We start from the raw sequence: 27,961 nt of genomic DNA on the forward strand, positions 1-27,961 counted from the left end.
CATTCTGTATTAATCTAAAAACAACTTGATGAAATTCAAAGCTTAACTGCCAAAACTGAATTTTAGAATTTTTACTTGCATAATATTAATACAACAGACAGAACAAAGTTACAGAATAATAATTCATAATCATATACGAATTGCAATAAAAACCAAATTCTTAAAATATGGCAGTTTACTCATCAAACATAGACCAATTCCATAGGAATCCAACAAGAAAATAAATTCTTGGTTTTTCGAGAGGTTAAAATAACCAAAATCATTATACTTTCCAGGCCACAGAAGACAAGAAGGGTTCATGTTCCAACTCACTTTACTAATCATAGTAAAGATATCATCATACATATGATTTGGTACAGAGAATTTAAAATAAATTCAACCATACTTATCAAGACAATGTGACAGAAAATTCATGACTTAATTCACATGTAATTGAAGAGAATACAAAAAAGATGTTTTTTATATACATGAAACTGTAGAATTTTAGAAGAATTGTAAAACCTATGGAAAAACCACCCCCTTTTTTAAATGAAAATAAGACAAAAATGTTTCTTAATTTGGACTGGATCCATACGCCTGATAAACAGAAGATAAATAACAAACATGACGCTGATATGTCATGACACTGATGTCATAGGTTGTCTTGAGTTTTGAGGGAGCACAGCTCCACAATCTCAAAGTGTCTCAGAAGTCAGTGCTTCACCATCTTCACACCACATACGAGCTCCAGACATAAAATGTACATTAGAAAAAGATCACCATTACGAGTTCAAAAGTAAAATAAATATAAAGTAAAATAAGTAGTTTTTTTTGCCTCCTCACGACGGTCATCTCACATCAGTGCAGCCATAAACGTGAGCTTGGTATACTCCACGTGTGCACGGCTTTGACTCTCCTGTGTTGGCACAGTTAGACAGTGACCTGCAGAGTGAACTGGCCTCCACTGACATTACATCCACTGGTCCAAGGATCTGCTCACACTGGAATCATGTCTTTTTTGAGTGGGTAGATATCCCATGTCAGGCCATCACCGTAAGGAACGTGTCCAGAAGGCAGCAAAACCCTCGTCAGCCAATGACTGTTAGAATAGCACAACATGATGTTATATTCCAAGGACAATGATTCTTAAAATAGTTGTACTAATATAATCTGATTTTACAACATTCATGTAATGTGCAATTATGTAGTAAACATGCTCTGCTTCCAATTAGCTGGAACTGTTCGCTTATCATGGGCTCGAATTTTACTGTGTTTTATTCTAACTCATTTTCTAACTCATCCTTACCTTCTCTTCTCTACACCAAAGAACACCTTCCAATTGTTCAGTTTCCCATAGTTGAAGATATTCTTGAAGACCTGTCATGCACAGAATTAGGTTATTTATTGCATAAGAGATACTAATCCTGATCAGTATTCAAATACATCAAAATGTCCGTTGAAGCTACTTTAACTTGTTTGGCTTATATTGGCTGATATTTTCCAGCAGATCACAAACGTCTCTACATGTGAATTTTTTTCCAACATGAGAACTGGGCAAGTAGTCAAATATTCACACAAGCATTATGCCAAAAAAAAAAAAAAAACCTTGATATCTTAACATCAAACAAAAACACACACTGTTGTATATTTAGCATCTGGTGCATCCTATGCACTGGGAATAGGAAGTACATTTACTTGAATATAACTCATGATAAGGCTGCTTAGGTTAATTATCAATTATAATTATAAAGGTCACAGTTTTACCTTTCCCCGCCTTTTCATCCGTTTGGCCTCTTTACTGTTGATGTGTCTCTCAATACTGGTCTCTCCACGGGAGATGAGGACGGCATGCCATGCGGTCAAGCCCCCTAAAGCGACAGCTACCGTGCTGGGGACCACAAGACAAGCTCAGGCATGCAGTCCATGTGTGAACGCGCTGAAGGAGGAGACCGGTGGACAGACGTACCTTGTGAGGACCCACATGTAGATAATGCTCTTATGAAACATCCTGTCCTTAAAAGTCAAAGATGATGTCTGATAATAATTCTAATTGAATAAGAGAGAGAAACAGGTCTAATTGTAAAAAAGCAATTCAAATCAATCAATCAATCCTACAAAAAAAATGCCCCACCACCAAGAGTTGTAGCAGTCCAATACAAGAAGGTCTTAAATTTCTTAAATCAGCTAGAAAGCCCCTTACAGTGGCAACAGAAAAACCAAGATGAGTTAATACCCAATTTCATACTTGCATTCTAACAAGAACACATCTAACAAGTGTTATTGCAGCATTCATATTTTTGGGTACATTTTTCCAGTACTTCTTGTAAGTATGCAAGGGTGAGTTTGTAAGTACAAAGAAAATCCAATTTGGTTTTTTGAAATGCCATCAGTGGAGTGCAAAGCTCATGAAACTACCTTCCCAGTTATGGATTCTTGTGGCAGGATTCCTATGAGCAGGCCTACACCTGTCACTGGAACCCCTTGTTTTTCCACATCCATGTGTTTGAAGTGCTATTGAAGTAACGCCAGAAAGAGAACGGGCAGCATTACTGAATGCACAGGATGCCCAGGTTTGATAACAGAAAGACGAAAGAACCTCTTTCACAGAAGAAATAAGACTGAGTTCCCCATGTAAAGAAACCAGAGTTGTTTTCATCCCCAACAGGTGTTAAGAGTGCTGCGAATAACATACAGTCTGTAGACATGAAACATGGACAATGTGCAGAACCTTACATCTATGGCGTTATATGCGTCTATGAAGAGGTTTCGGCCGCTAATGCTGCAGTACAGGCAGCCGAGTGTCATATAGAGACAAAAGCAGAAGAAATAACGATGGTTGAAATGTCCAACGCAGTTGTTAAGCCAAGCTGAAGACAAGTTAAGGTCGCTTGTAACTGGACAGAGGTGAACAACAGGGGACGGCAATGCCTCATTGTGCTTACATGCATTTAATAATCTCATTACAGTGAATAACCTGATTAATAGAGTCATTTAAAATGATTACATGTACTGCCAGTAATGTTGGTTCTGTTTACACGAGATGTGCAGTGCAAAAGGCCCTGAAAGGTTGAGTCTGTCTTCCAGAAAAGGATACGGCAATGATGGTCCATTTTCAGTACACACCTGCAAGCAAAGAGTAAAGTGAAGACAGCAATACAACTCGCACACATACACACACACACATATACACATACAAACACACACACACACACAGCAGATGATGAAACTGCAGACTTGGCACCACAGGTTATTGTTCTTACGTTCTGCAAATCCCACAGTGATGAGCTCTCGGCGGTTTGGGTATTACACACTTTTTGCAGACAGATACGAATGAAATGTCATTCTTCACCTGAAAAGAAAAGCGTAGACGGCTGAATTCGTGTCAAACACGAACAATTCACCGATTTTTAACAGCATGGATATACCGAACCTGAGGAGGGTACCCAGGGGATGTCCTGGTAGCCTTGTAGTAGTGGAAGACTATCATGACTATTATCCAGTTTCCATAACACAGATGCCATAGGATCCAACCGAGAGAATATGTACGAAGAGCCAAAGGGAGGAGGCTGACGTAGGCGATGAGGAGAACGGAACTGGTGAGAGTCACTACTAGAAATACGAAGACCTCAAAGACAACAAAGAAACACACAATTACACAAGCTTAGTGAAACGTGTAACGTGCCTTAAAAAGCAAAAAAAACTAAACAAAAGATAAATCACACCCACAAACAGAGAGAATTCAGAGGCTTACCTTCCCAAACCAGCGAGTCAGAATGTCCACCATCCAGAAGACCGGCTCGAAGAGAGAATCTGTCACCACATCAGAGTTGGTGAGCGAGTTGTAGTAGAGGGAGCGCACTATGAGGCTGATGTAGCTCAGGGGCTCCCTCAGCCTGCGAGGCGTACAGCTGCGGGTTCGCCTGGAACAGCCCCTCAGGCACCTCGCCACCAGGTGTATGGCACTGCCGCACAGTCGCATTCTGACCACAGAGGGCAAAGGGTGACATTCCTCAAGCAGGTCTTCACATTCTTTAATCGCATGGCACAAACATGGCAAAACACCTCAAAATATAAATACCGGTAATGCTTATGATAATTTAATGACAAAATATAAATCATGTTAAAGATTAATAGGCTGAATAGGCTGTCTTGATTGTGCTTTGTGCAAAATATGTTTGTATCAGCTTGTTCATTTTTGGTGTGTACTGAGAAAGCTTGTGAAACAGCCTATTATTTACAAAATGTTTCCACAACATATGCATTTGCCAGACTTAAACTCCCACTGTGAGTCAACAGAATACCCATTGAGAGGCGTCAGATGCCTACATGGTGTACTACATTGTGTACTGATCCAAATGTTTTAAAGTTACTGCAACAACTCTGCAGTTACTGATGAAATGCAATTGAATCATAACTTGCTAATTTACCTAGACTTCCCAGTTCATATCATGGATTTTTCATGAAAAGTTCCCAAGGAAATTAATTCCTTGGAAGAATATAATGAAAATATCATTAAGAGTGTTTTTCAGCTGTATTTATATCGCTTCATTTTTAGCACTCAGATTTTTATGTTGCATCAAGAATGTGAAAACTAGTGGAGATAATTTTTGAAAATGATTTTGCAGTTTACAAAATCCATGACACGAACTGGGAGGCTTAGGTGAACCAGCACTGAATGATTCAAATATAAACAATTGTTAACACAAATGATGAGACAATACACTTTTCATTTGTGAAGATTCAGTCCTGAAAAGCCCTGGACCAGACAGACTGATGTACAAGCTGTACAATACACTAAGCAAAGCTCTGAGTCATAACTCTTAGAGACACAGCCTACATTTAGATCAGTGGGCACTGACCTCTTTATTGAACGTGTAAGCCAATTAGTCAAATGAAGTATTTGATCCAGCTAGGATAAAGTGAAATAACAGAAATGAACTGTACAAAGGACATGTAGACCACTGGATTATCGAACACATACATGTCAATGTATACATGTCAAACAATTCTAGTTATTGCTCAAGAGTGAAATAATTGTTTGAGGTCACTTGTGGAAAGGCACAAACTAAATCATTAATGGATGCACAAAAGACATGACATGGGAACTTCCTACAGTCTGAACTCAAAGAGGTAACGTGTATGCACATGTTTCTCTAACCTGAAACAATTATTTATGTATACACCCTGCAGGAACATCTGAGCACATCTGAGCACTCAATCATACAGTTAATCTGTATGATTTTAATCTGGATTTTGGGATTGTGACAGATGTTTAATCTTCACCAGGCAGCCTTCGTTCCCCCTAAAGAAAAGCCACTGCACTCCCAAATCCCTAGCAAATGAGAGATTAACACGAGCGTAAACACACACGCACATCCTTTTTTATAAGGAAACCAATGACATATTGCTGCTTTTTCAACGGCTTTGCAAGTAGTTACATCTGATGTACAGTGAGTCTCAAAAGTAAGAAAACGAGTAAAACGAGTGTTAAAGCTATCCTTTTCTCCTTTTCACCCATTCCTGAACTTTCACTACATGGCTGAATGGTAGCAAAAGCAACATCCCATATCTGCATAAAGTATACTGATTTTATATGGCTGCCTCCTTATTTTTGAGACACACTGAATTTAGGGTAACAGAATAAATTCTGAAATGTAAACAAAATATCCTCAGCTGAAAATAAGTAAATAGCAATAACTGGACAAAACTATACGATTCGTATCCATCAGACAACCAGATCTTCCACATTCCGCCCAGGGTGTGAGCTGCAACTTTAAAATAAAGGGTTAGGAAGAAGAGGAAGAGGAGGAGGAGGAGGAGGAAGAGGAGGGAGGGACAGAGATAGAAACGGACAAAATACCAGTCTGAGAGGCAAACACAGCTACAGATGTTGGCTCATACGGCGCCCAAATAGCTAAATCAGCCCAAGCATAACCAGTCAGCCACTACAGCAGTACATTTGTGTCTACATGATGGTTTATAACAGGGATGGATGATCTTATTTGACATCTGGGCGTCTTTGACACTAAACATGTAGGAGTAAAGTGATGGCCCTATGCCACCTGCTAACCACTCATAATGGCAGCTAAAACCAATGCACATTACAGCTTGAGCACTCGTGATGTCTCACCTGACTCTGCTCCTCTGCCGCAAAATCTCAGACAAAACAGTCAAGACATAGTATCACTGACGGAGGCTTTAATCGCGGACGTCCACGTCCACGGTTCACGTTTGTTTCAGCCCTTCTGGCTCCTGCACTGTCCGGTAACGCACTGATTTGTGGGCCGTCGCGCTGGGCATTGTGGGAAATGCAGTTCAAATTAGCATCAACAGAGTATGTGAAAGGGAATGAAGAGGGTGTAAACCCCCAATAACACATAAAACCATGTGCTGTTTAGTTGGCGGTAGCGCGCATAACAATTTTTTTCGCATTAGTCTGTCTAGTGATTCTGACATCCCTTATCTGACATCTTTGAACAATATAAATTCTTACAACTTAAACTTGAATTAAACAAAATATCCGACGATGCTTTGAGCAAGCGTTCATGGATTAACACCTATTTAAAATCATATTTGGTATGGTTTTAGTATGGTATGGTATGTATCTCTACATTCCAGTGCCACCAGTGAGGTGACTTTTAACTACGGTTACCCTACAGGAACAGGAAAAGATTTGGTGTATTGTGGTAGTTGTAGTCCAGTACGCTCAACACAACATGTGCTTGGCTGTGCACAGTAATGGCATTCAGTTTTAACTTCGATATTCCATTGCAGACGACAGATAAATGTGACGAAGAGGGCAAAGTAAAAGATGAAAATCAAGATCATGCGAATAAGTCGAGCACGATTATTGTAAGTAACGAAATACCTTTTCTTAGGAAAAGATCAGGCTAGCCAGATATGGAAGATAGCTGCCATAGGTGTATTTATTTTTTTCTAAACATTGTTCTTGAACCATTTTTGTGTCTACTTAGTACCAATCTGTTATGCCTAGGCTCAGTATTAACCTAGTTGCTAGCTGTAGCTAATTTGATTGTACCTTATACAACACAGATCTAGATATAATCAGCTAATGTTTCTGTGTAACCCCCTTAGGATGCCGGTGAGTCTGTCCCCAATAAGGTAAAAGAAGCCACGGAGCACATATATACGCCGGATGCGCTCTCTCAAATTGAAAACTCTGTTATTGAAACGGTCACCATTGGCACACTACCGCCTCTTCATTATCTGAATGAATCTGTATTTGAACAGACCGTCTCTGAGCGAGCTGACAGTGAGAATATATTGTCTCAAGCCGTCACCCAAAACTCAGACCTTATAAGTGGAGTGTATGAAGGTGGCCTTAAGATCTGGGAATGTACTTATGATCTGCTGGAGTACCTTGATGATGAGGGAGAGACGTTCTCAGGGAAAAGTGTCCTGGACCTAGGTTGTGGGGCGGGACTGCTTGGGATTCTTGCGTTAAAGAGAGGAGCAGGCAAGGTCCACTTCCAGGACTATAACAGCACTGTGATAGAGCAGTTCACTATGCCAAATGTGGTGCTCAATACTGAGGAAGAGAGTGATGAAGAGGATAAAGAAGACAGTAATGCCAGTCCACCACCAAAGAGGAGAACGTTGAATGCATCACCTCATTCGCTCAAAGACCACCCCAGTTTTTTTTCAGGAGACTGGACTTCCTATCTCGCACTCATGCAAACCAAAGATCCCACGTTCAAATATGACATAATTTTCACATCTGAAACCATCTACAATACAGAATACTACTCTCCTCTTCATAGTGTTTTTCATGAACTGCTCGCTAAGGACGGAGTTGTCTACTTAGCAACCAAGTCTCATTATTTTGGGGTGGGGGGTGGACTTCATTTGTTTGAAAATTTTGTGGAAGAAAAAGCTGTTTTCCATATGAAATATTTAAAAGAGGTGGATCAGGGCCTTAAAAGACATGTTGTTTCTTTAAGTTTCAAGAAACATTTGTCATGACATTTAATAATAACAATGAGAGAATAGAATAAACTCAAAGAAGCTTTCAAGATTGGTTTCTGAATCTGAATTAAGCCTTCTTTGGAACTGAACATAACTGAAGTTAATCTATCTATTCTGAAACAATTATAGGTATGTTAACAAAATGATGTACTACCAGGGAGCTGGATTAAACGATTGTTTTTATGAGCAGGGTGTCTGTGGTTCATTTAACAAGTTTCCATTTCTTTGAATGTTGATTCAGTAATTCTGACTCAGTTGCACCACTTTAGTTATGTAGATATTTTTAGAAGTGTACATGATACCTGTTGTGCAAAATACTTTGATACCATGACCTGTATTTTATTGGGATTCAATGTTTAAACCCAAACATATCACTGCATAACTGCCATTAATATGTAGGCATTATCTAATGAGTGTCTTTTCTTCCTTTCATTGAATATGCAATGTGTATTTTCACTATAATACAGACAAAATAAGGTATTTCTCAGTGGATTGTAAAAATATGTTCATTGCCATAAATATATAGCCACAAAAATATTTTATTTGGCTCTGTGGTCCATCATAAATTCTGAAATGACAAGGAATAATGTTTTCCAATGAAAAACGTGGTCCCTGAAGACTTGCTTGGTTAATAAATATTTTGAGCTTCCTGCTTGTTGGACACATTGAAACTACAGTTTACAAACTGAATACACATGTTGACTTGGGGTAGAGATGCGAACATGCAGTTTTGAGGGCTGTCAGCAGAGGTCACTGTGCAGTGCTGACAGACACCACCCTTTGAACAGTAACTCTAAGGAGACAACACTACTTCTTGGCCTTGCCCTGTGCTGCCACAGCCTCCATGGCTTTGCGGACCGTCTCCTCATCTCCCAAGAACTGCATTGGCTTAATGGGCTTCAAGTTCTTGTCCAGTTCATAAAGAACAGGGATGCCTGTAGGGAGGTTCAGCTCCATAATTGCTTCCTCTGACATATCTGGAAATTGATCAAATACATGTGATCAATGCATGAAGGTACACAGTGAACTGAACCATTTGTACATAAATCCATCCACACAGGGCTGATTCTGAAGTCACACAGAAGTGTTAAGAAGGCACCACCCACCTTCCAGGTGCTTCACTATGCCCCTCAGACTGTTTCCATGGGCAGCAATCAGCACCCTTTTGCCCTTCTTAATCTGAGGTGCAATTTCTTCATTCCAGAACGGTAGTGTGCGGGCAATCGTGTCCTTCAGGCTCTCACAAGAAGGTAGCTGGTCCTCGGTCAGGTCAGAATAGCGCCGGTCCTACAGAAGGACCAGGAGACATGTAAAACCTTTGGTCTGCATATGTTGTATATATGTGAAATGTGTAACTTCACAAAATAGCCCTGTTTACAGGCGGGACAGCTGAACTTGAACCTTTTCAGGTCACAACACTGGAGAGGCTCTTTAGCTCAAAAACATCAGTTAAACTTTGGCTTTTGAACTGTAGTATTCATTAACCAGGATCCCGTTGTATTACTCAGAAGTTGTGTAATAACTGACCCTGTTACCTAGAACTGTCATAGGATAACTATCAAAAACTAAAGCAACTGAAATGTAATTTCATGTATTGGATTCATTGATACATATGGGCTTACCTTGCTAATGATATTGTAAAAGTCATGGTCCACCCCCATGGGAGGAGGGGGGATATCGTAGGAGCGTCTCCATATCTTGACCTGGGCCTCTCCATGCTTTGCTGCAGTCTCTGCTTTATTTAGCCCAGTCAGGCCACCATAGTGGCGCTCATTCAGACGCCACGTCCTGTGAACAGGTATGCACATCTGATCGATACCATCCAAAACGATCCATAACGTACGGATGGCCCTCTTCAGAACTGACGTGTAGCAAACGTCAAACTCAAATCCGGCATCTGCAGAGGCAAAAACGTACTGAATTTAGCCATACATACCAGTTTGTTAAAGTAACTTATAAAACACTGCTGTAAAATGTATTATTGGAACATTAAAAACAACGCTCATGGTTGCGTTAAGATTGCCACATACAAAGTATTCGGCACGTGGAAAGATGCACGTCCCACGCACCACGTGCTCATCAGATCACACACACACACACACACTTGGGAGGAGGACGGTACGCAGGTCCAGAGATGCCCGGTTGGCTCCAGTACAATGATTCATGAGGCGAGGACTTAACATGCCCGTGCGGGAAACTCATGGCAACTCATTTGGAAAGTGTTAGACCAAGACCGCGTTTATAACTTAAATCTTTTCCCATTTTAGATAAATCGTCACAAATCGCTACACATTTTCGGAAATATTTCAGTAATGAGCGGGTCTACTAGAACAATATGGTGTTACAACGTTAGATACGGATGTGGATAGAGCCTCCCATCGCCCTGTGTTAATAAACACGTTTAACTTCTCCAGATGGACATTACACGAACCTCTCAAAGCCTGCCCGCCTCTCCTTGCCTCCTGGATGCCAGTCTCGCTGAGGTCCGCGTCGAACCACCCGCAAAAGCGATTCTCCTGGTTCCAGCAACTCTCGCCATGGCGAATGAGAATGAGTTTGTAGGAAGACATCTATATATCACTATATAATGTGTAGATCGATATAACTACCTTTACTGAGTACCGCTAAGACAGCTAGACTTCCGCCGGAGCTTTACGAACTGAACCCTTGCTTTGGGTTTTCACAGCCTTGAGGCTCTGCTGATGTCAGGACTTCATGATTCAGCCAATGACGACGAGCAACCTCGGAACTTTCCACAGTTCATTCACCTACTTTGGTACTGATTTTTCTTCGCTATTAAGTTCTTATAGACTGCCAAAGAGCATTGAAAAAGCCTTAACATTTTACAGTAAATAAAAAAATGTTTTTTTTTATTATTATAAGAAAGTTTTAATATAAGAGTTTTTTTTTTCTTTTAAAAGAGGTCTAAATGCTTCAATGACTTTAAAAAAATCATGCAATTCCAATCAATTGGCTTGCTGCCAAAAGAATAAGACTCCTGTGGTTATTTCAGGTATTTATACAAGGTCACAGTGATGCTGGTATCTGCCTGGGGTATTTTCTTCTCATGAACAATTACATTTGTAGTTCATAAAACTAGTGTTTCTGGACTGCATCTGTAACATCACTATTAAATGCAACTTCTGAATTATGTCCTTCAGATGTTCCTTTTAAACGCTCTTTTTGGATGGATTTATGTATAACTGGTTTTGTTCACTGTGTACTTTTAGTTCACATGTAACTAAGTTAATCCACAGTGTTAAAATTTTTTTCCAGATGTGTCAGAAGAAGCAATTATGGAGCTGAGCAGGGCTGGACTGGTAATCTGGCGTACCGGGCATTTGCCCAGTAGGCCGACAGTCCTCAGGGGCCGATGGAGTTTTTTTTTCCTTCCCTTTTTTTTCCTAAGAGACCGGCCCACAATTTAGAGGGGGCGGCCCATTGGCCCATCTTCAATAAAGACAGTGGACTGAACCAATCAGGATATAGGACGAAAGCGGCGCCACCCTTTCTCTGCGTGGTCTGCTGTAATTCATCATCATGTTGCCCGATAGGCCAGTCTGATAGAAAAAAAACCATCGGCCCCTGAGGACTGTCGGCCCACTGGGCAAATGCCCGTTATGCCAGATTACCAGTCCAGCCCTGCTCAGCTCCATCATGTTGCCCGATGCCCCTGAGTCAACTAGAGCAAAACCCCCCACAGAGCAGCCCTTGTAAGACACCGATGCATGAATGGTGAGCAAATTCCCAGTCAAGGAGTTACTAACCCGAGCTCTGCCACCGCCCGGTCCTCCTGGCTGTGGTCGTCTTCCCAATCTGCGTCGGTTCCGGTGTTCTCCTTGGGGGTCGGTGACACAGGAGCGTTGGAAACGGGGCAGGGCGGCGCGCGGTTCCCTCTCTCTTGTAGCAAACGGTCATAAGTGACCGCTAACCGAACCACATGATTAAGATAATAATAATAATAATAGCAACATTTTATTTGTAAAGCGCCTTTCTGGCACTGTACAACACAAGAAAAATAAGCTACAATTAAAAATACAATTAAATATGCATAAAAATACAATATAACATACAAATCTAAAAATCTCATCCATATGCTAATTTTAAAAGATGAGTTTTAAGTCCTGTTTTAAAAATATCTATAGATATACAAGCCCGCATTTCATCAGGGAGCCCATTCCACAGCATTGGACCCACGACACAGAACGCGCTTTTCCCAGTGGAACTTAACTTATAGGGCGGGACCACAAGCAAGTGTTGGCTTGACGATCTAAGTGTACGCATCGGGGAGTATGGCTGGAGTAACCTACTTAAGTAGGAAGGAGCAAGGTCATGCAGGGATTTAAAAACCAACACGAGCAGTTTGTACTGAATGCGATACTGCACTGGAAGCCAATGAAGGCCCAGGCACCATATATAAAATGGAATACCGCATGCATCAAAGTGACAGGTTGATCTCTTTTATTCATATCTATATTCAGAAGGTTTTTACAGAGGGAATTCTTCATATATCAATTATAGCCTGAATTATCTAACAATTTATGCCTAAAAAACATGGCTAAAGGTGATATATATATACCGTTCAAAAGTTTGGGGTCACCTAGACAATTTTGTGTTTTCCTTGAAATCTCATACTTTTATTTATCAAATGAGTTGCAAAAGGAATAGAAATATAGTCCAGACATTGACAAGGTAGAAATAATGTTTTTTTTTTTTTTTTTTTGAAATAATTTTCTACTTTAAATTTTGCTTTCGTCAAAGAATGCTCCTTTAACAGCAATTACAGCATTGCAGACCTTTGGCATTCTAGCTGTTAATTTGCTGAGGTAATCTGGAGAAATTTCACCCCATGCTTCCAGAAGCTGCTCCCACAAGTTTGATTGGGTTAATGGGCACTTTTTTCATACCATACGGTCAAGCTGCTCCCACAACAGCTCAATGGGGTTGAGATCTGGTGACTGCGCTGGCCACTCCATTACCGATAAAACACCAGCGGCCTGCTTCTTCTCTAAATAGTTTGTGCATAATTTGGAGGTGTGCTTTGAGTCATTGTCCTGTTGCAGGATGAAATTGGCTCCAATCAAGCGCTGTCCACAGGGTATGGCATGGTGTTGCAAAATGGAGTGATAGCCTTCCTTATTCAAAATTCCTTTTACCTTGATCAAATCTCCCACTTTACCAGCACCAAAGCAACCCCAGACCATCACATTACCTCCACCATGTTTGACAGATGGTGTCAGGCACTCTTCCAGCATCTTTTCAGTTGTTCTGCATCTCACAAATGTTCGTCTGTGTGATCCAAACACCTCAAACTTTGATTCATCTGTCCAAAACACTTTTTTCCAATCTTCCTCTGCCCAATGTCTGTGTTCTTTTGCCCATATTAATCTTTTTCTTTTATTAGCCAGATATGGCTTTTTCTTTGCCACTCTGCCCTGAAGGCTAGCATCCCGGAGTCACCTCTTCACTGTACGTTGACACTGGCGTTTTGCGGGTACTATTTAATGAAGCTGCCAGTTGAGGACCTGTGAGGTGTCGATTTCTCAAACTGCAGACTCTAATGTACTTGTCTTCTTGCTCAGTTGTGCAGCGGGGCCTTCCACTTCTCCTTCTACTTTGGTTAGAGCCTGTCTGTGCTCTCCTCTGAAGGGAGTAGTACACACCATTGTAAAAAAATTGAAAAAAAAAACTGCTTTTCTTTCAAAAATAAGAACATTTCTAAGTGACCCCAAACTTTTGAACGGTAGTGTATATATATATATATATATATATATATATATATATATATATATATATATATTTTTTTTTTTACTTATGACAGTATTTTCTGATTTATAAATTAATTCAGATTCAAATTCAGAAAACTTAATTCATCCCCTGGGGGCAATTGAGGAAAGTGTTCGATGAGGATGGGATAATAAAAAGAGATATTCAGAATCTCAAAATTCAAAACAAGAATTTTGAACCTGACTTTATACATTGTTCAGATTTGTTTTTGAAATATATGCAAATTAACATATCTTTAATTAGATAACGCCTAAGTTGCATATTTAAACATAACATTTCAGAAAACTTGTAATTCTCTTACAACGAACGTAATTTGTTGACCGGGGGTGGCGGTACAAATTCATTAAAGGGCCGAATCTAGCCCTGGTTCACACTGTTACGCAGACATTTTAAACATCCGGGGCTTATGAAAACTGAACAGACATTAAAACGACAGGCTTAAAAAGGTTCATTTCTTCCAATTGCTTGTGCCCCACCTGCAATACCCATGCGCCCGACTAGGCCTCAGATGTAGCATCTTCTCTAAACATGTCCCAGTCAGTGCGTTCAAAAGTCCTGAAGAGCAGAGATGGCTCCTGGAGGCCAGGTTATCACTTGCTTCTGTTGTGATTTGGCACATCTGATGACTATGACTAACATTATCAACTATCAAGACATTTAGGACTGAACAGGAATTACATAAAGAGCTCAGGTATATAAATACACACCAAGACGGACTTTATTTATCTCTCACATCTTATCTGTTTCCCTCTTTTTAAATTGTTGTCATGGTGACCGGCGTCGGCCAGAGGAGGATGGGTTCCCCCCCTGAGTCTTGGTTCCTCTCAAGGTTTCTTCCTCATGCCCTTAGGGAGTTTTTCCTTGCCACTGTCACTCTTGGACTCAGACACTTGTAAAGCTGCTTTGTGACAACTGTTGTAAAAAGCGCTATATAAATCAAATTTGATTGATATTATCTCCAACTCCTATTATCTCTAACTGCACAGAAGACTTCAGTCTTACAGAAAAACATCTTCAATATGGTCATAGTTAATTACTAAGCTGTGCAAGCAGTACTTTTGACACTTTTGACTGTGCTATAATATCTGCATAAACATGATTAACATGAATATAATCAATATTTCCTTCACACTTCCGTTTTCTCAGGAGAAATTAGCACTGCCAAGCCCACCAAACATTCTTTGACAAACTCCCCATCAGAGCATGTCTGACTGTTTCTTGCAGTGTTGTGGGATCACATAGCTGCTTCTGACTGCTGCATCCCTGGACAAGTGCAGCTCTGTAAAAAAATCTTTGATGCCTTTGCAATTTCGCTGGCAAATCTTCAGATGCCCGTGCCACTCTGCATCTGCCAAGTTCTTGTATTTGTCTCTGTGTTTACTCTCGTAATGGACATTCAAATTGTAATAAACACCACAGCTAACTGCTTCCTAAACAAAGCACACAGCTTTACATTTGACGTCAGTAAATAATTTTTTTAAGTCCTTTGGTTGTTAAAAACTCTGCATTCTGTATCAAGCTTAATTTTTTACCATTAGCCAACATATTTTAGAGCCAAGAGCTGATTTCTTGAAAGCTGTCCAACACATTCGCCGACACATTTGAGTGAAGGTGCATGAGCGAACTGACTGGACAGACGCAAAGTTAAAACAAAACATTGTCTTTGTTATACAGCCTGTTGCTGAGGTTTGTGACCATATTCTGGTTTATTCTTTGTTTCATAATGTCTTGTGATGCCCTTGGCGTCACAAAAAAGCAGTCTGTTCATTATTATTATAATTATTTTTTTATTGAGGAACACATTTTCTAAAAATCACCCAAGTACATTTTTTCCCTAATTTTCTGCACATCTTGGAGAAAGCTGCTAGTGTGGTAGAGAATGACTTCCTCCTGAGCTTAGGGGTGGACGTATCACAGGATGGTGGTGCTACAGCACTGGGAGACTGGGGACCTGCAAAAGAGGAAAGTTGTGCATAAGAACAATGATGTTGTGTGTAATGAAATAAAGGTTTAATCTTTCATGCTGCACAACTGAAATAAAGAACAATGATGACTAAACCATGGAAGACTACTAAACCATGTACCCCTCATTTATTTATGCACAATACTGTCAAACGTTCACCATAGAAATACTAAAACACGTACCATCTGGCATACGTTTGTCCGCCATCTGTTCCTCGGAGTGCACACACGCTTTGTTTTTCTGTTTCTTTACAAAGAGGAGACAATTTGATTAGTCATTCAAAATATGATTCCGACAGCAACATAAATGTACAGTTGAAAATCAATCAGAAGAGCAGAGTCTAAAACTAATGGTGTGACTGGGAAGAAATGGAAGACATTTTAAAGAATAAAACAGATACCTTGAATATGAGCTTGAGGAACCTTGGAAACCTGAACCGGCGACGAGGTTTCTTCTCCAGCCCCACGTCCACTTGCAGATCAGAGCTTGTGTGGTCCTGCTCTGTCTGAGAAGTGGTGATGCCAGTGAGATCACCCATCACAATGTGGCCAATCATTGCTGACAGCTCAGAGAAGCATCGCTGTACTGACTGCAGCTCTTCCAAGTCAGCCTCCATCACAGAGGCGCTCCCAGAAGAACGGGGCTCAAATTCGAGAAGTTTCTCTGTAGCTGTATTGACAAAGCTTCTCACGATGGCCTCTTTGGAAATGTGAGGAATCGACGTCACTGAGCTCCCTCTGCAGCATATTTGTGCCTTCAAATATTCCAGAGCAGCAATATTGTCCTTCATCTGGTTCCCCACTATGGGGATGAGCTGCTGGGAGGACTGCCTGAGGGCTTCTATGGAGAGGAACCTGTCCAGCGCTTTCCAGGAACACTCCACATTTTGCTCATGGGCTGCACCACAGATCACGTCTTGAGCAATTATTTCAAAACTGTCTGTACTTATTAGGTCACTGAGGGCTTCTAAATGCATGGCAGATGGTGTTAAGATCTGCTTTATGTAAAGAAGCTCCACCTCTTTGGACAGAGTTGTTAGAAATTGCATTGCCATCAGCCCTCTGTAACGGCATGATATCAAATTCGTTACACATTCAATAATGCACTTTATGAGGTTTTTTGAGCTGAGCTGTAGTTTGTAGGTCTGATTCGCACTGTATTGGGCTGCAATATCTGCATCAGACCTCATGAGGAGGTTTGTAAGAAGACCTTCCTTAAGTTTGCCCTGGGTGGACCTCAGGACCTTTTCTGACACCAGGCGCACTTGAGATGCGTACAGTGCTGGGTCAGTGGAAGGATGACTTATCTTTAAAAACAAATCCTCCTCAAAAGCGCATCTGAAAGTGAAGGTTAGTGTATTTACGATTGATAATGCTGATGCAAATGCATTACTCTTGAGGGAAGCATCAGACACTTGAGATGAGCTCAACGCTGTACATTTGAAGCTCGAGTCCGGGGTTTTGATGCCCTGTGATGCTTTGGTGAGCTCTGAGGTCTCACTCATAATGACATTCATGACCCTCATGGCAGCCTCAAACCGGAAAGTCTCACAGGACATTTCGAAGAGCCCGTGTGTTTTCACCTCATCAGTGTCTGTGCCCCTGTGGTGAGCCTCATTTGTGCTGCTAAAAAGGATGCTCTCCAAGACCCTTTCACAGCAAGGTCTTGGCTTGCTGTTCAGCAGCTTCTGTTCAAGCAGGGATGATGTTTTGCCTCCAATTTTTGTAGCAAAGGACTGGTACCCTGGCCGTCTCACTGGTTTTGGTGAGGTGACTCTCACAGGCACTGGAGCTGCAGAGGTGATGTGCTGAGACACAGCCTGTAGGAAGTGCCACAGGGGTCTGCCTGAGACGTCTCCAGCAACATCACCTGATGTTTCCTCACTGGAGATCCTCAACATGTCCTCAACAGTTGCTCCTACTGTTGCCGTTGTGACAGAAGGCAGCAACTCATCCAGCTCATCATGGATGTCAGTAAGAAAACCTCGCCTGTCACTTAACCAGCTAGTGAACTTGCAGAAGTCCAGAAGATCCTCCATGCTGGTCATAACGGTGAGCATCAGATATTGGGCAAGGTCCTGAATGGATCTTCCAGGCAGTCTAAACCTTTCGGAGGTGTCAGCAGCATAATAAGGATCCGGAAGAGACAAGTTGATCTAGAGTAACAACATGTGTGAGTAGTAAACAAGATTGTAGTCACTGATCACTGGATTTATAAACACAACAAATATGGAGGAAAATATGAACAATAACAGTAAAAATAGAATCAATTAAATAAAATGTTTTGGTCCTTCACCTGCTTTAGGAAGTCCCGCACAATAGCAGACATGAACCTGACGGTTGCTTTCACGCTGAGGTACTGTTTTATCTCAGGTGGCAACATATTTAGAATGACCCTCGTGACCTCTTCATAGATCAGGCTGAAGATCTTGTCCTCCGAGATGCCAAACATGGTCCTGAGAGGCTCTGGCAGAGGTGTTGTGCTGCTTCCTGCGGCTACATCAAACCTGCTGAAATGAACGTTTCCCCATAAACTACACAATACATACAGACATCACCAGCTGGATTATAAATCAAGCTAAAACTGTTCAACTAACTGCTTATGGATTTGAGTCAATGCCTCTACATTTAACGGAATTAATAACTCAGCATGTTAATACTGCAGATGAATACCCATCACCAACCTTCAGACTGAGTACTGACTTACCTGCTCGAGGAAGCGGAGATTAACAGAAGAGAGAGACGACTACGTCTGCTCTCCTCAACATGTCCCTGGCTGCAGGTTACCTGAGAAGGAGAATCATACATCTCTCCACGCTCCACCTCACGGGAGCTGCTGGAGATGGAGACTCCATCTGTGTACCTCTCCACTAACGGGCCTGTCTCAAGAGCTGGAACAACCACCTCCTTCACAGCTACTTTGACCCATGCTGACATTTTTTCCAGCACTTCATTGAAATCTTGCAACTTCATCTAGTTTAGGTTCAAGTGTAAAAAGGTCATCAGGATCCTTAATTATTAAAAGCTTAATTATTTAAAATTATTGCTTAATGACTGAAACATGATTTTTTTAAACTTAAGCTGATTATTTGTTTAACAAGTAAGACGCCAATGCAAAGAACATGTTATACTGTTATAAAGCTCTGAACACATGGCCAAAGGCTTGTGGTGCCATGGTAACTCAGGGTACAAACCCTGATTTTGCTGTCAAGAACCAAAAGTCTAGAGGCCCCTGTAGTTAAAACGGTACACAGCTCTCTAAACTACACTGAACGAACGGACAAACAGACTCGTACTCACATTGCTTGGCAGTATATTCCTCAGCGTTTGCCACTGTCTGAAAAAGATTTTTTAAAGTGTTAAATTGTCACCCAGTTGAATATTCCAGCACGTGTGTAAAAGTTGAGTAGGTGATGTGTGGAGAGTGAGAACTTACTCTTCAGTTACAATTGCAGCATCAGTCTCAGGGGTGGATGAGACTCCACTTCTCCCACATGGAGGCGTGTTGAGATCCTCCATCTCTGCTTTATTAGTCTGAGGCCCAGCTTTAATAATCTGAGGAGAATATGAAGAAATTTCAGTCACTCATTAGCGGTTTTACAATTCTCAGAATACCGCATAAGGGGCGCTAAAACAAACTGTAAAACATTTTGGGGAGTCACATATTTAGGCATATTTTGAAAGCAGTCCCGGTTATAGACGGCCTTAACAGGGGTGTGTCCGTGTCGTATTTGGACTGCGCTGAATACCTTTGCATAATACATTATATTATAATTTGCACAATACATACATTATATTATAATGTGCATAATACATGTTTTTGAAGCTGTAAATGAATAACGTTGGGAGAGAAAAAAGTGAGTAAAAAACACCCTAAATATGTTGGATCTACAAATTAACAACATCTGTTGCTTTTGAAATAGGCAGTCACTTCTCAAAAGAACTACATGACTTTAATGCTTTGTATTAATTATTTTTACGTAAATTATGTTTTTTTTTTTTTGCTGTGTTGTTAAATGTTAGTACAAGAGTAGCAATTAGCAGGAATGAATGAGACTGTGTGAGTTAAATGCAGTGATTTCTTTTCGTGTCTCACTGAAGACATTTATATTTATTTAAAGCATTTATATTTACATCCCGCTCTGTAAATACGGGGCGGGGCGTCAGCGGCAGCTTTGGGCATGCGCAGTTCATTTGCAGTGTGAACGTGGAGCGGTGAGGGTGTGCTCTGAGTGTGAGACTGCACGGAGTGTTGTGGGGCGGTGCTCACGGCAGCACCCGCCCCAGAGGACCGCAACTAAAGAGCGTGTGTGTTCAGAGTGTCGCTAGATTTGTCGCTAGTCGCTTTTTTACCACAAAAGGTCTCTAGTCTAGAGGGTCTGAAAAGTCGCTAAGTTGGCAACACTGCGCCCCACACACCTTGCGCCAGGTCACCCTCTCTGGTGGGAGGGGTGTGTAATACACTTAATACCACATTAATGAGATATAGGCCTACATTTGTAAAACCACGCGTGTTATACAGGCCTTTCTCAGCTATGTTAAAGTTACGTTACGCTCCAGACGCACGCTGTGTAATGAAGGAAGGACCCTCGTGTCCCCCCCGCGTCAGAAGAAGTTGAAGCGAAACTACAAGCGGAACTTGGCGAAGCCCCGCGACGCCCCCCGCTTGCACGTACAAACATACAGACTCCCTTGTGGCACACCTGTCAAGTTTTTTATTTAAAAATATGGGGACATTTCCGCTGGTTGCTGCGAGCATTCCCACCAGACCAACCAAGGTCCAGGACCCCTTATATTTTACACGAAGTCTTCACTTTTTTTGGTAGGAGCGCCTTCTCTCTCGTTACATTCATCCGTCTCTGATTTGATTTTCGGGTTTGTTGTTCCCGCTGTCAGCACTAAACCTCGCGAGAACTGACACTCGGGCCACTGCAGGTTGACATTCCCGCGAGGCTAGCGACTTAATTCATTTTGGAGAGGCACTTGAATACTAAAAATTATTATAATACGGGAAATTTACGGGAAAATATTAATACGGGAGGACGACTGGGGAGAGGGATAAAATACGGTAGTTTCACGGCCAAAACGCGAGACTTGACAGGTATGCCTTGTGGTCTGTGTAGACCAGGGGTGCCCATTACGTCGATCGATCGGTCGATCGCGAAGGAATGTGGGTAGATCGCATGACATTAAAAAGTAGTTGATGAATGACAGGCTATCGTCCATCTGCACTGACGGTTGTATATATACACCGCCCCGGTAACAATTTACGTATGGAACCAGCTCAAAGAAACATGAACTTACCCTCATCATTAGTTTCTTCATGGTCACTTGGAATAGTCGCTCCATAATGTGTAACGCAGAAACGCAGTAACCCTTAAGCGGTAGTTATGACGCTGTCTGTAGTTATGGTGACGCCGGCTGCGGCGGCTTCCTTTTATACGTTTGCCTGCGTCATAGATCGTGACGTCATCGTGACGTAGTTATATAAAAAGCCAGCGACTACTTTCAATAATGTCATTCTGAAAACTGCTAATTGGCTTCAAGATCTTCAAGATCAAATCCCATTGGGCTGGCAAATGTCAATCATTCTACTTTTATTTACACCAATTCCTTCTCCATGAAAAAATGTGCCAGGTTTGGGCATGAAACTCCCAGGGTGAGAAAGATATGCACTCCAGGCCTGGACATTTATCAGACACACTCAAGTGCTGGAAATGTATCAGATCCCCTCTGGCCATGGATATGTATCAGACCCCCTCTGACCCAGGAACTATATCAGACCGACTCTAGCCCTGGACATGTATCAGACCCACTCCGGCCCCTGGACATGTATCAGACCCACTCCGGCCCTGTATCACCACGGCTCCACATATATAGATCAGTAACTGTGCTGTATCACCACAGCTCCACATATATAGATCAGTAACTGGGCTGTATCATCACAGCTCCACATATATAGATCAGTAACTGTGCTGTATCATCACAGCTCCACATATATAGATCAGTAACTAGGCTGTATCACCACGGCTCCACATATATAGATCAGTAACTGGGCTGTATCACCACAGCTCCACATATGTACATCAGTAACTGGGCTGTATCACCACAGCTCCACATATATAGATCAGTAACTGGGCTGTATCATCACAACTCTACATCTATAGATCAGTAACTGGGCTGTATCATCAGAGCTCCACATATGTAGATCAGTAACTGGGCTGTATCACCACAGCTCTCATCTGGGGTCAAGACAAAATGACCCGCTTTGTTTTGCAGCTGAATGTCCAAATTCCCCTCGATCCGTCTCAAATCTGTTCACCTGGAGAGAGACACATTTGTAAACGCTTCCTTTTTCTCAGGACAAATTAGCGCTGCAAAGCCCAACGAACATTCTTTGACAAACTCCCCATCAGAGCATGTCTGAGTGTTTCTTGCAGTGTAGTGGGATCACAGTGCTCTGCATTGGACCTGCCATACGCCTTTGGCCTCTTTACTTACCTGCATACTCTTAAGTATTCTGTTGTGTTTGATCTGCCTTGTGACCTGAATGTTTACTTTAAACATAAAACATAATAAAACCTTTCGCTCACAGCCTCTCGCTCACACTCTTTTAATCATGTGGTTCGGTTGGCGGTCACGTATGACCGTTTGCTGCAAGAGAGAGGGAACCGCGCGCCGCCCTGCCCCGTTTCCAACGCTCCTGTGTCACCGACCCCAAAGGAGAACACCGGAACCGATGCAGATTGGGAAGACGACCACAGCCAGGGGGACCGGGCGGTGGCAGAGCTCGGGTTAGTAACTCCTTGACTGGGAATTTGCTCACCATTCATGCATCGGTGTCTTACAAGGGCTGCTCTGTGGGGGGTTTTGCTCTAGTTGACTCAGGGGCATCGGGCAACATGATGGAGCTGAGCAGGGCTGGACTGGTAATCTGGCATAACGGTCATTTGCCCAGTGGGCCGACAGTCCTCAGGGGCCGATGGTTTTTTTTTCTAAGAGACCGGCCCACAATTTAGAGGGGGCGGCCCATTGCCCCATCTTCAATATAGACAGTGGACTGAACCAATCAGGATATAGGACGAAAGTGGCCCCACCCTTTCTCTGCGTGGTCCGCCGTAACTCCCGCTACATTCAGTGTTGAGAGGCAGGAGAGACAGAAGCGGCAGAAAGGGGGTGCGGAGAAGTTACGCATTTAGATATTTAGGTTAAAGGTGTGTTGAAAGGCTGCATAGAAGTTTGACTTTGTAGCATCTGTGCTGTGATTCAACATGTTCAAAAAGCACTCAAACAAGTAAAATTATAGATTTTAAAACTTATAAATGATAAATAAAAGCTTTGCAATTTAAACATGACTACAGTAAGTGTAAAAATATATAAAAGTAATATTAGCAAAAGATATGCCCACAATGAATAAGAGTAAAACGGTGTCAAATGCTTTTAAGACATGTTTGCATTGCATGAATTCATAAAGCAGCTTTGTTTGTAGCTGGATACAAATATATGTTATAGCTGCTCAAAGGAGGGAGCACCTTTAACCTGAAGAATTAGAATTCAGCTGTTTTATCAGAGATATTCAGAAAATACATATTAGAGATGATTTCAATAAAATCATAAAAGTGATTGTGATATAATAATGCTAAGATTGAGTCCAATGACTTTAACCAGTAATTAAAAAATAATAATAATTCCACATCGTACCCCACATACATAAATTACAAAGTCGGTGTGCTCGGCTAATTATGAGGGGCCGGTCTATACCAAAAATGCCAGGGCTGATTTTTTGTCCCAGTCCAGCCCTGAGCTATAGGCATCCCTGTTCTTTATGAACTGGACAAGAACTTGAAGCCCATTAAGCCAATGCAGTTCTTGGGAGATGAGGAGACGGTCCGCAAAGCCATGGAGGCTGTGGCAGCACAGGGCAAAGCCAAGAAGTAGTGTTGTCTCCTTAGAGTTACTGTTCAAAGGGTGGTGTCTGTCAGCACTGCACAGTGACCTCTGCTGACAGCCCTCAAAACTGCATGTTCGCATTTGGCCGTGTTCTCTACCCAAGTCAACATGTGTATTCAGTTTGTAAACTGTAATTTCATTGTAGTTTATTGTATTGTTTATTGACCTAGGCTGAATTCAGGCACCACCAAATTTGTCTTTGGAAAACATCATGCATAGTTATTTCGTTATTTATTATGGACCACAGATCCAATTAAAATAGTTTTGGGCAATAGATTTTATGTGATTTTTGTATAATTTGCAGTTATTCAACATCTTTCTCCCTAGGTTTATTCTCCTCAGTATACACATGACATCACAAATACTGAAGTTTTTCTTAACCGCACCTGTATTTACATATATTTTAGCTGGGTTATAAACACATGCAACTGGAGTAAAGACAGGCCATTTCTGCTCACATCAAAGGCAAACCGCTGTTTCTCTCAAAACCTAAGTCCTCAACAACAGCAAAACAATGTTTCTGTCCACCCACAGGAGACTCCTGCTTTTTCCTGCTCCTTCTGCGTCTGTAGACCAGAGAGGATGTGCTGTCAGTCTAACAACTGTGGCCCGATACTAGCAGAACCTTCTTCTGACCAGAATATCCTCTGTAGCTGTTCCAGCTTCATCCTGCAAAGAAGACTGGACAGGCCAGACTTGTGGCCCTGCGAGACGCCACCAGGATAGAGAACATTGGTGGCTTCCATCCTACCAAACAGAGAGGGTGAAAGACCTGTCAAAAGAGCATAGACTGACATTATTTATTTTGGGGACAACACACAACACTGTGACATTGACGTTCACCTATTTGCAGCACTGCTAAAACGTTGTCACAAGGTGGCGCAGTTTACGTTGTCTCAGCAGGATTATTCAGACGCTGTCACAATATAGTTGTCTTTGCTGAGATTCCATAGAGACATATTGGTCAATAAGTGTAAAAATCACACAAGTTTCTGAGGTAAAACGAGAGATGATGGAGCACTTACGGAAGAGATTCTATGGGCATGTTAACTTCTCAAAATTCGTAGCATGGTTTCGAAATAAACTAAAACCCACATTAGGGTCTGTATGAACGCCACTACAAACGCGCTAAATTGTACAGGTGTTAACTTGTACAACTTGTTAAAAACCACTGTGTATTCTATAATATCGACTACTGCCAACACTAATGCATATGGTAACACAATATAAATATCTTATTGCGGCTTTACTTGTCCAGTGCATAGATCTTATTAAAATTACAGTTTATATGTGGAAAATGTCTTGGGTGGGACTAATATTTTATCACTCTCTTTTGCAGTTCAAATATGCGCAAAGTAACTGTTGTTGTATCGATCGCAGTTGTAAAAATCTAAGCATCTGTAAAAAAAAGAAAGAAAGTGTAGGCCTATTACACATTGCGTGAAACACCCATTAAGAAGATAAAATCAGAGTCAGAGTCGCTGTACAGTTAATGGCACAAGAGTTTTTAATAAATGTATTTAATAATAACCGGTCGTGTCCGAGGATTCATAAAATACAACAGATGGCCCTGTACATGATTCGGTTACTCACAAATGTCCTCTCCTGCAATCCGTATCGCGTAACGGTAAACGCTCCGCAGCAGCAATGAATCCTGGAAAAGTTACAGAAGCGCAGGAAGACATTTATGTCCACCCACCGGACACGGGGGTGGGCAGAACCCGCTCCAGAACCGTGTGTGTCTCGGTTTTAGAGGGGAGGGGTCCATCACAGCCACGTCTCAAGGTGTAAAACAACCGCTGTTCTGTTGCTTCTCGCTTTGGGACACAAATCTTTCAATTCGTAAAAAGGTTAGTGATTGAAAGTTATTTTTTTGCATCACTTCAGTACTTGTTTACCCTAAAATGATATTAAAAACACATTTGAGTAATGTTGCGTAGTAAAATTGCAAACGTATAACATTTTGATGTGATCCAGAGAGAGGGGTTAATTAAACGGGTGGACCAGCCCCCTGCTCTCCGAGGTTCCTCCGCCAAGCGAGGAGGAGGAGGGAGACAAAGCCCTACAGAGGAAACGGAAAAGACGAAACACAAAACTCATTTCAAAACCTCGAGGCTGTGCTCACGTATTGCTCTCTGTATTCCTCTTTTTGTTTTACAAATCTTCCACCATCATCTGAAAATTGTAGCGTTTTGTCTTTTTTCCCCACCCCAAGTTGTTTTTTTCTTCTTCTTCTGGTTGTGGCAGTCAGCCTCCACCCTAAACAGAAGGACGCGAGCTACTCCATAGCGAGGATATGCCCCCACAGCCACAGGTGAAGAGGAATTTCCTGGAGTTCCTCAAGAGCTTCATTGGGATTGTCCGTATCCTGCAGATAGTCCTGGGAGCAAGTCTTTGGGTCACCATTGCTGCAAACAAGTATGAAGGCTTTATTCACTACGTGCTCTTCGTCGCAGTGCTCTTCTGGCTCCTCACCCTGGCCCTCTTCTTCCTCACGCTGCTGGACAAACAGGATCTTGTCCCCATCGTAGGGGGCGAGCGCTGGTTGTTAACCAACTTGATACACGACATCGCCGCCACCTTGCTTTATTTCTCTGTGATCGGCATTATGATCTACACCATGGAAAAGAACTCCTTCTGCAACTTGAAGCACTACAAGCACCACTGCCTGTACAAGGTCTACCTCACCGGATCTGTGTTCGCCTGCCTGACCACCACTGCCTATCTGGTGTCCGCCATCTACGGTTTGTGCAGAAAGTGCCGTGGCGAGCAGACTGTGGTGTGATGGCTCTTATAGGCTGAGGACGACGGTGGGATGGGGTGGGCGTTTGCCCCCCTCATGGAGAGTGCTGTGGAGAGCGGGGGGGCTCAGGTTCAGGCCTCAGGTTGCACACAGCTGGCTTTAGATGACTGGAGAAAGGTCTGTTCTCTTAAAGTAGAGGGTTTAACTCCCTTTTCTCAGGCTTCCAGGTTTTTATCTTGTATGCAATAATTTAAAGTCAGTTATATCTCCAGCAGCCGTGCAGAAATATATATTTTATAGTTGTGTTTACTGTATGTTTTTGTGTATGAAGGTATTTCACAGTACCTAACAAATGATGTAACATTCCTCCTGTTTTCTTTCTGTTATGGTGAGCATCTATGCCTCATGCAAATATGCCAGTCTGTAGCATTTTTGTTTTTTAATCTGTCTTCATAATAACAACAAAGTAGTGCCTTTTAAAATGACTGAACTTTTCCACTATAAATGTATGGCTGTCAGAATATACGTACAATCAGAATGATTAACCTCACTTCTCTGAAAATATTCTTTGCTTAAGAAGAGCACATCAAAAATGTTATGTAAAATGTGTTCAAAACATAAGTGTAGTTTTAATATATAACTTGAAATGTCGGTCTGAATGAACAGTGAATAAAAATCACCTGAGAAAACTTCTTAGTAGTGAGAAGGGTTTTAGAGTGGGACTTAGGTATGTTGGTCCAAGAGATAACGCAAACGATATCCATATAAAGTCACATCAACCCTCCCACTACAACCAGACTGCCATTACACATCAGCAATCACAACAGGACCAAACCATTGGAGCAGTACTGTAACTGAAGGACTCTTTCACTTCTCATAGTTCTTGATCTTTTTTTGTCTGATGAAGTTATTTGTACTGTATTAATTGAGAACTTCTCTATTTGAACAATGATTACACTAATAGCATTGAGGAGTTGAGTGTTTGGGGGTGTACTTTAAAAGAAATTCATCAACTGCTCCAAAACAAGCAAATTACAATAACAACAACAAAATCACTTTTGTAAAGAAACACATTTGAATAAAAGCATTTTTGTTATATCAATCTGTTAGAAGAAAATGGGGCGGGCTAAAAGTGATGTTCTGTTGGTACAAATTGTAATGCCTAAGAATAGCATAAAATCACTTCACTAAACCTCTCTCTGTCTTTTCAAAGACGGAGTCACTATCTGTAAGAAAACAACTATGTGGGAATTTTAACCCATTTTCCATGTGTGTTTCAACCTTCAGTATGAGAAGAATCAAGAGACTAGATTGTTCTGCTGACCTTCACATATCTGCTGTCTGCTGTAACTCTGTTGTCTAAGAGTGGAAATTAATCTCTCATTTACATTCCTGTGAACTGGCAAGGGTGTACAATGCAGAGTCTGTTCGACAGTGTGCCAGTCACAGTCCATAATGCACAAATTACTGCACAGTCCATACTTTGCTCCTTTTGGGACTATAGAGCTACTTTCTGCATGGACATGTTCTAAAACATGATGATTCACATGCTTT

The 27,961-nt window shown here is 41.6% G+C and overlaps 5 protein-coding genes and 2 long non-coding RNA genes across 14 annotated transcripts; 3 read left to right on the forward strand and 4 right to left on the reverse strand.

Moving 5' to 3' along the window:
- Window positions 1–295: 295 nt before the first annotated feature.
- On the reverse strand, window positions 296–6,272 carry zdhhc16a (zDHHC palmitoyltransferase 16a). Of its 3 annotated transcripts, XM_076974114.1 has the most exons (12): window positions 6,110–6,272; window positions 4,839–4,888; window positions 3,731–3,959; window positions 3,410–3,604; window positions 3,240–3,328; window positions 3,074–3,102; window positions 2,713–2,846; window positions 2,395–2,490; window positions 1,946–2,025; window positions 1,744–1,867; window positions 1,286–1,356; window positions 296–1,078 (listed from the first exon to the last, which is right to left on the reverse strand). In XM_076974114.1, the coding sequence occupies exons 3-12, from the start codon at window positions 3,956–3,958 to the stop codon at window positions 976–978; spliced, it is 1,149 nt and encodes a 382-aa protein (XP_076830229.1). In that variant the 5' UTR covers window position 3,959; window positions 4,839–4,888; window positions 6,110–6,272; the 3' UTR covers window positions 296–975. The 3 variants fall into 3 exon arrangements, with proteins under 3 accessions (XP_076830229.1, XP_076830228.1, XP_076830230.1); XM_076974113.1 differs by lacking the exon at window positions 4,839–4,888 and having other exon boundaries at window positions 6,110–6,270; XM_076974115.1 differs by lacking the exons at window positions 2,395–2,490; window positions 4,839–4,888 and having other exon boundaries at window positions 6,110–6,268.
- Window positions 6,273–6,639: 367 nt separating this feature from the next.
- Window positions 6,640–8,497, forward strand: mettl18 (methyltransferase 18, RPL3 N3-histidine). Its single transcript, XM_076974116.1, has 2 exons — window positions 6,640–6,831; window positions 7,075–8,497. The coding sequence occupies exons 1-2, from the start codon at window positions 6,718–6,720 to the stop codon at window positions 7,960–7,962; spliced, it is 1,002 nt and encodes a 333-aa protein (XP_076830231.1). The 5' UTR covers window positions 6,640–6,717; the 3' UTR covers window positions 7,963–8,497.
- pgam1a (phosphoglycerate mutase 1a) lies at window positions 8,475–10,701 on the reverse strand. The gene is made up of 4 exons (XM_076974117.1): window positions 10,397–10,701; window positions 9,588–9,862; window positions 9,072–9,252; window positions 8,475–8,942 (listed from the first exon to the last, which is right to left on the reverse strand). The coding sequence occupies exons 1-4, from the start codon at window positions 10,533–10,535 to the stop codon at window positions 8,773–8,775; spliced, it is 765 nt and encodes a 254-aa protein (XP_076830232.1). The 5' UTR covers window positions 10,536–10,701; the 3' UTR covers window positions 8,475–8,772.
- On the forward strand, window positions 10,063–10,486 carry LOC143476122 (uncharacterized). Its single transcript, XR_013121230.1, has 2 exons — window positions 10,063–10,133; window positions 10,380–10,486. It is a non-coding gene; the product is annotated as an uncharacterized LOC143476122 (long non-coding RNA).
- Window positions 10,702–15,501: 4,800 nt separating the features above from the next.
- LOC143477055 (uncharacterized) lies at window positions 15,502–21,113 on the reverse strand. 5 transcript variants are annotated; one of them, XM_076975531.1, is made up of 8 exons: window positions 21,019–21,113; window positions 19,151–19,269; window positions 19,015–19,051; window positions 18,422–18,687; window positions 18,011–18,221; window positions 16,116–17,870; window positions 15,898–15,961; window positions 15,502–15,703 (listed from the first exon to the last, which is right to left on the reverse strand). In XM_076975531.1, the coding sequence occupies exons 1-8, from the start codon at window positions 21,061–21,063 to the stop codon at window positions 15,540–15,542; spliced, it is 2,661 nt and encodes an 886-aa protein (XP_076831646.1). In that variant the 5' UTR covers window positions 21,064–21,113; the 3' UTR covers window positions 15,502–15,539. The 5 variants fall into 5 exon arrangements, with proteins under 5 accessions (XP_076831646.1, XP_076831647.1, XP_076831645.1 ...); XM_076975532.1 differs by lacking the exon at window positions 21,019–21,113 and adding an exon at window positions 19,529–19,772 and having other exon boundaries at window positions 18,011–18,224; XM_076975530.1 differs by having other exon boundaries at window positions 15,503–15,703; window positions 18,011–18,224.
- A 1,896-nt stretch (window positions 21,114–23,009) lies between these two features.
- LOC143476778 (uncharacterized) lies at window positions 23,010–25,373 on the reverse strand. Its single transcript, XR_013121385.1, has 2 exons — window positions 25,258–25,373; window positions 23,010–24,436 (listed from the first exon to the last, which is right to left on the reverse strand). It is a non-coding gene; the product is annotated as an uncharacterized LOC143476778 (long non-coding RNA).
- Window positions 25,374–25,378: 5 nt separating this feature from the next.
- On the forward strand, window positions 25,379–27,689 carry marveld1 (MARVEL domain containing 1). 2 transcript variants are annotated; one of them, XM_076975131.1, is made up of 3 exons: window positions 25,379–25,514; window positions 25,642–25,801; window positions 25,912–27,689. In XM_076975131.1, exon 3 carries the CDS (start codon window positions 25,961–25,963, stop codon window positions 26,447–26,449), a length of 489 nt encoding a protein of 162 aa, XP_076831246.1. In that variant the 5' UTR covers window positions 25,379–25,514; window positions 25,642–25,801; window positions 25,912–25,960; the 3' UTR covers window positions 26,450–27,689. The 2 variants fall into 2 exon arrangements, with proteins under 2 accessions (XP_076831246.1, XP_076831247.1); XM_076975132.1 differs by having other exon boundaries at window positions 25,642–25,789.
- The last annotated feature ends 272 nt before the right edge of the window (window positions 27,690–27,961 follow it).

Source organism: Brachyhypopomus gauderio, chromosome 15 (genome assembly GCF_052324685.1).
Source record: "Brachyhypopomus gauderio isolate BG-103 chromosome 15, BGAUD_0.2, whole genome shotgun sequence".
Taxonomy (NCBI): domain Eukaryota; kingdom Metazoa; phylum Chordata; class Actinopteri; order Gymnotiformes; family Hypopomidae; genus Brachyhypopomus; species Brachyhypopomus gauderio.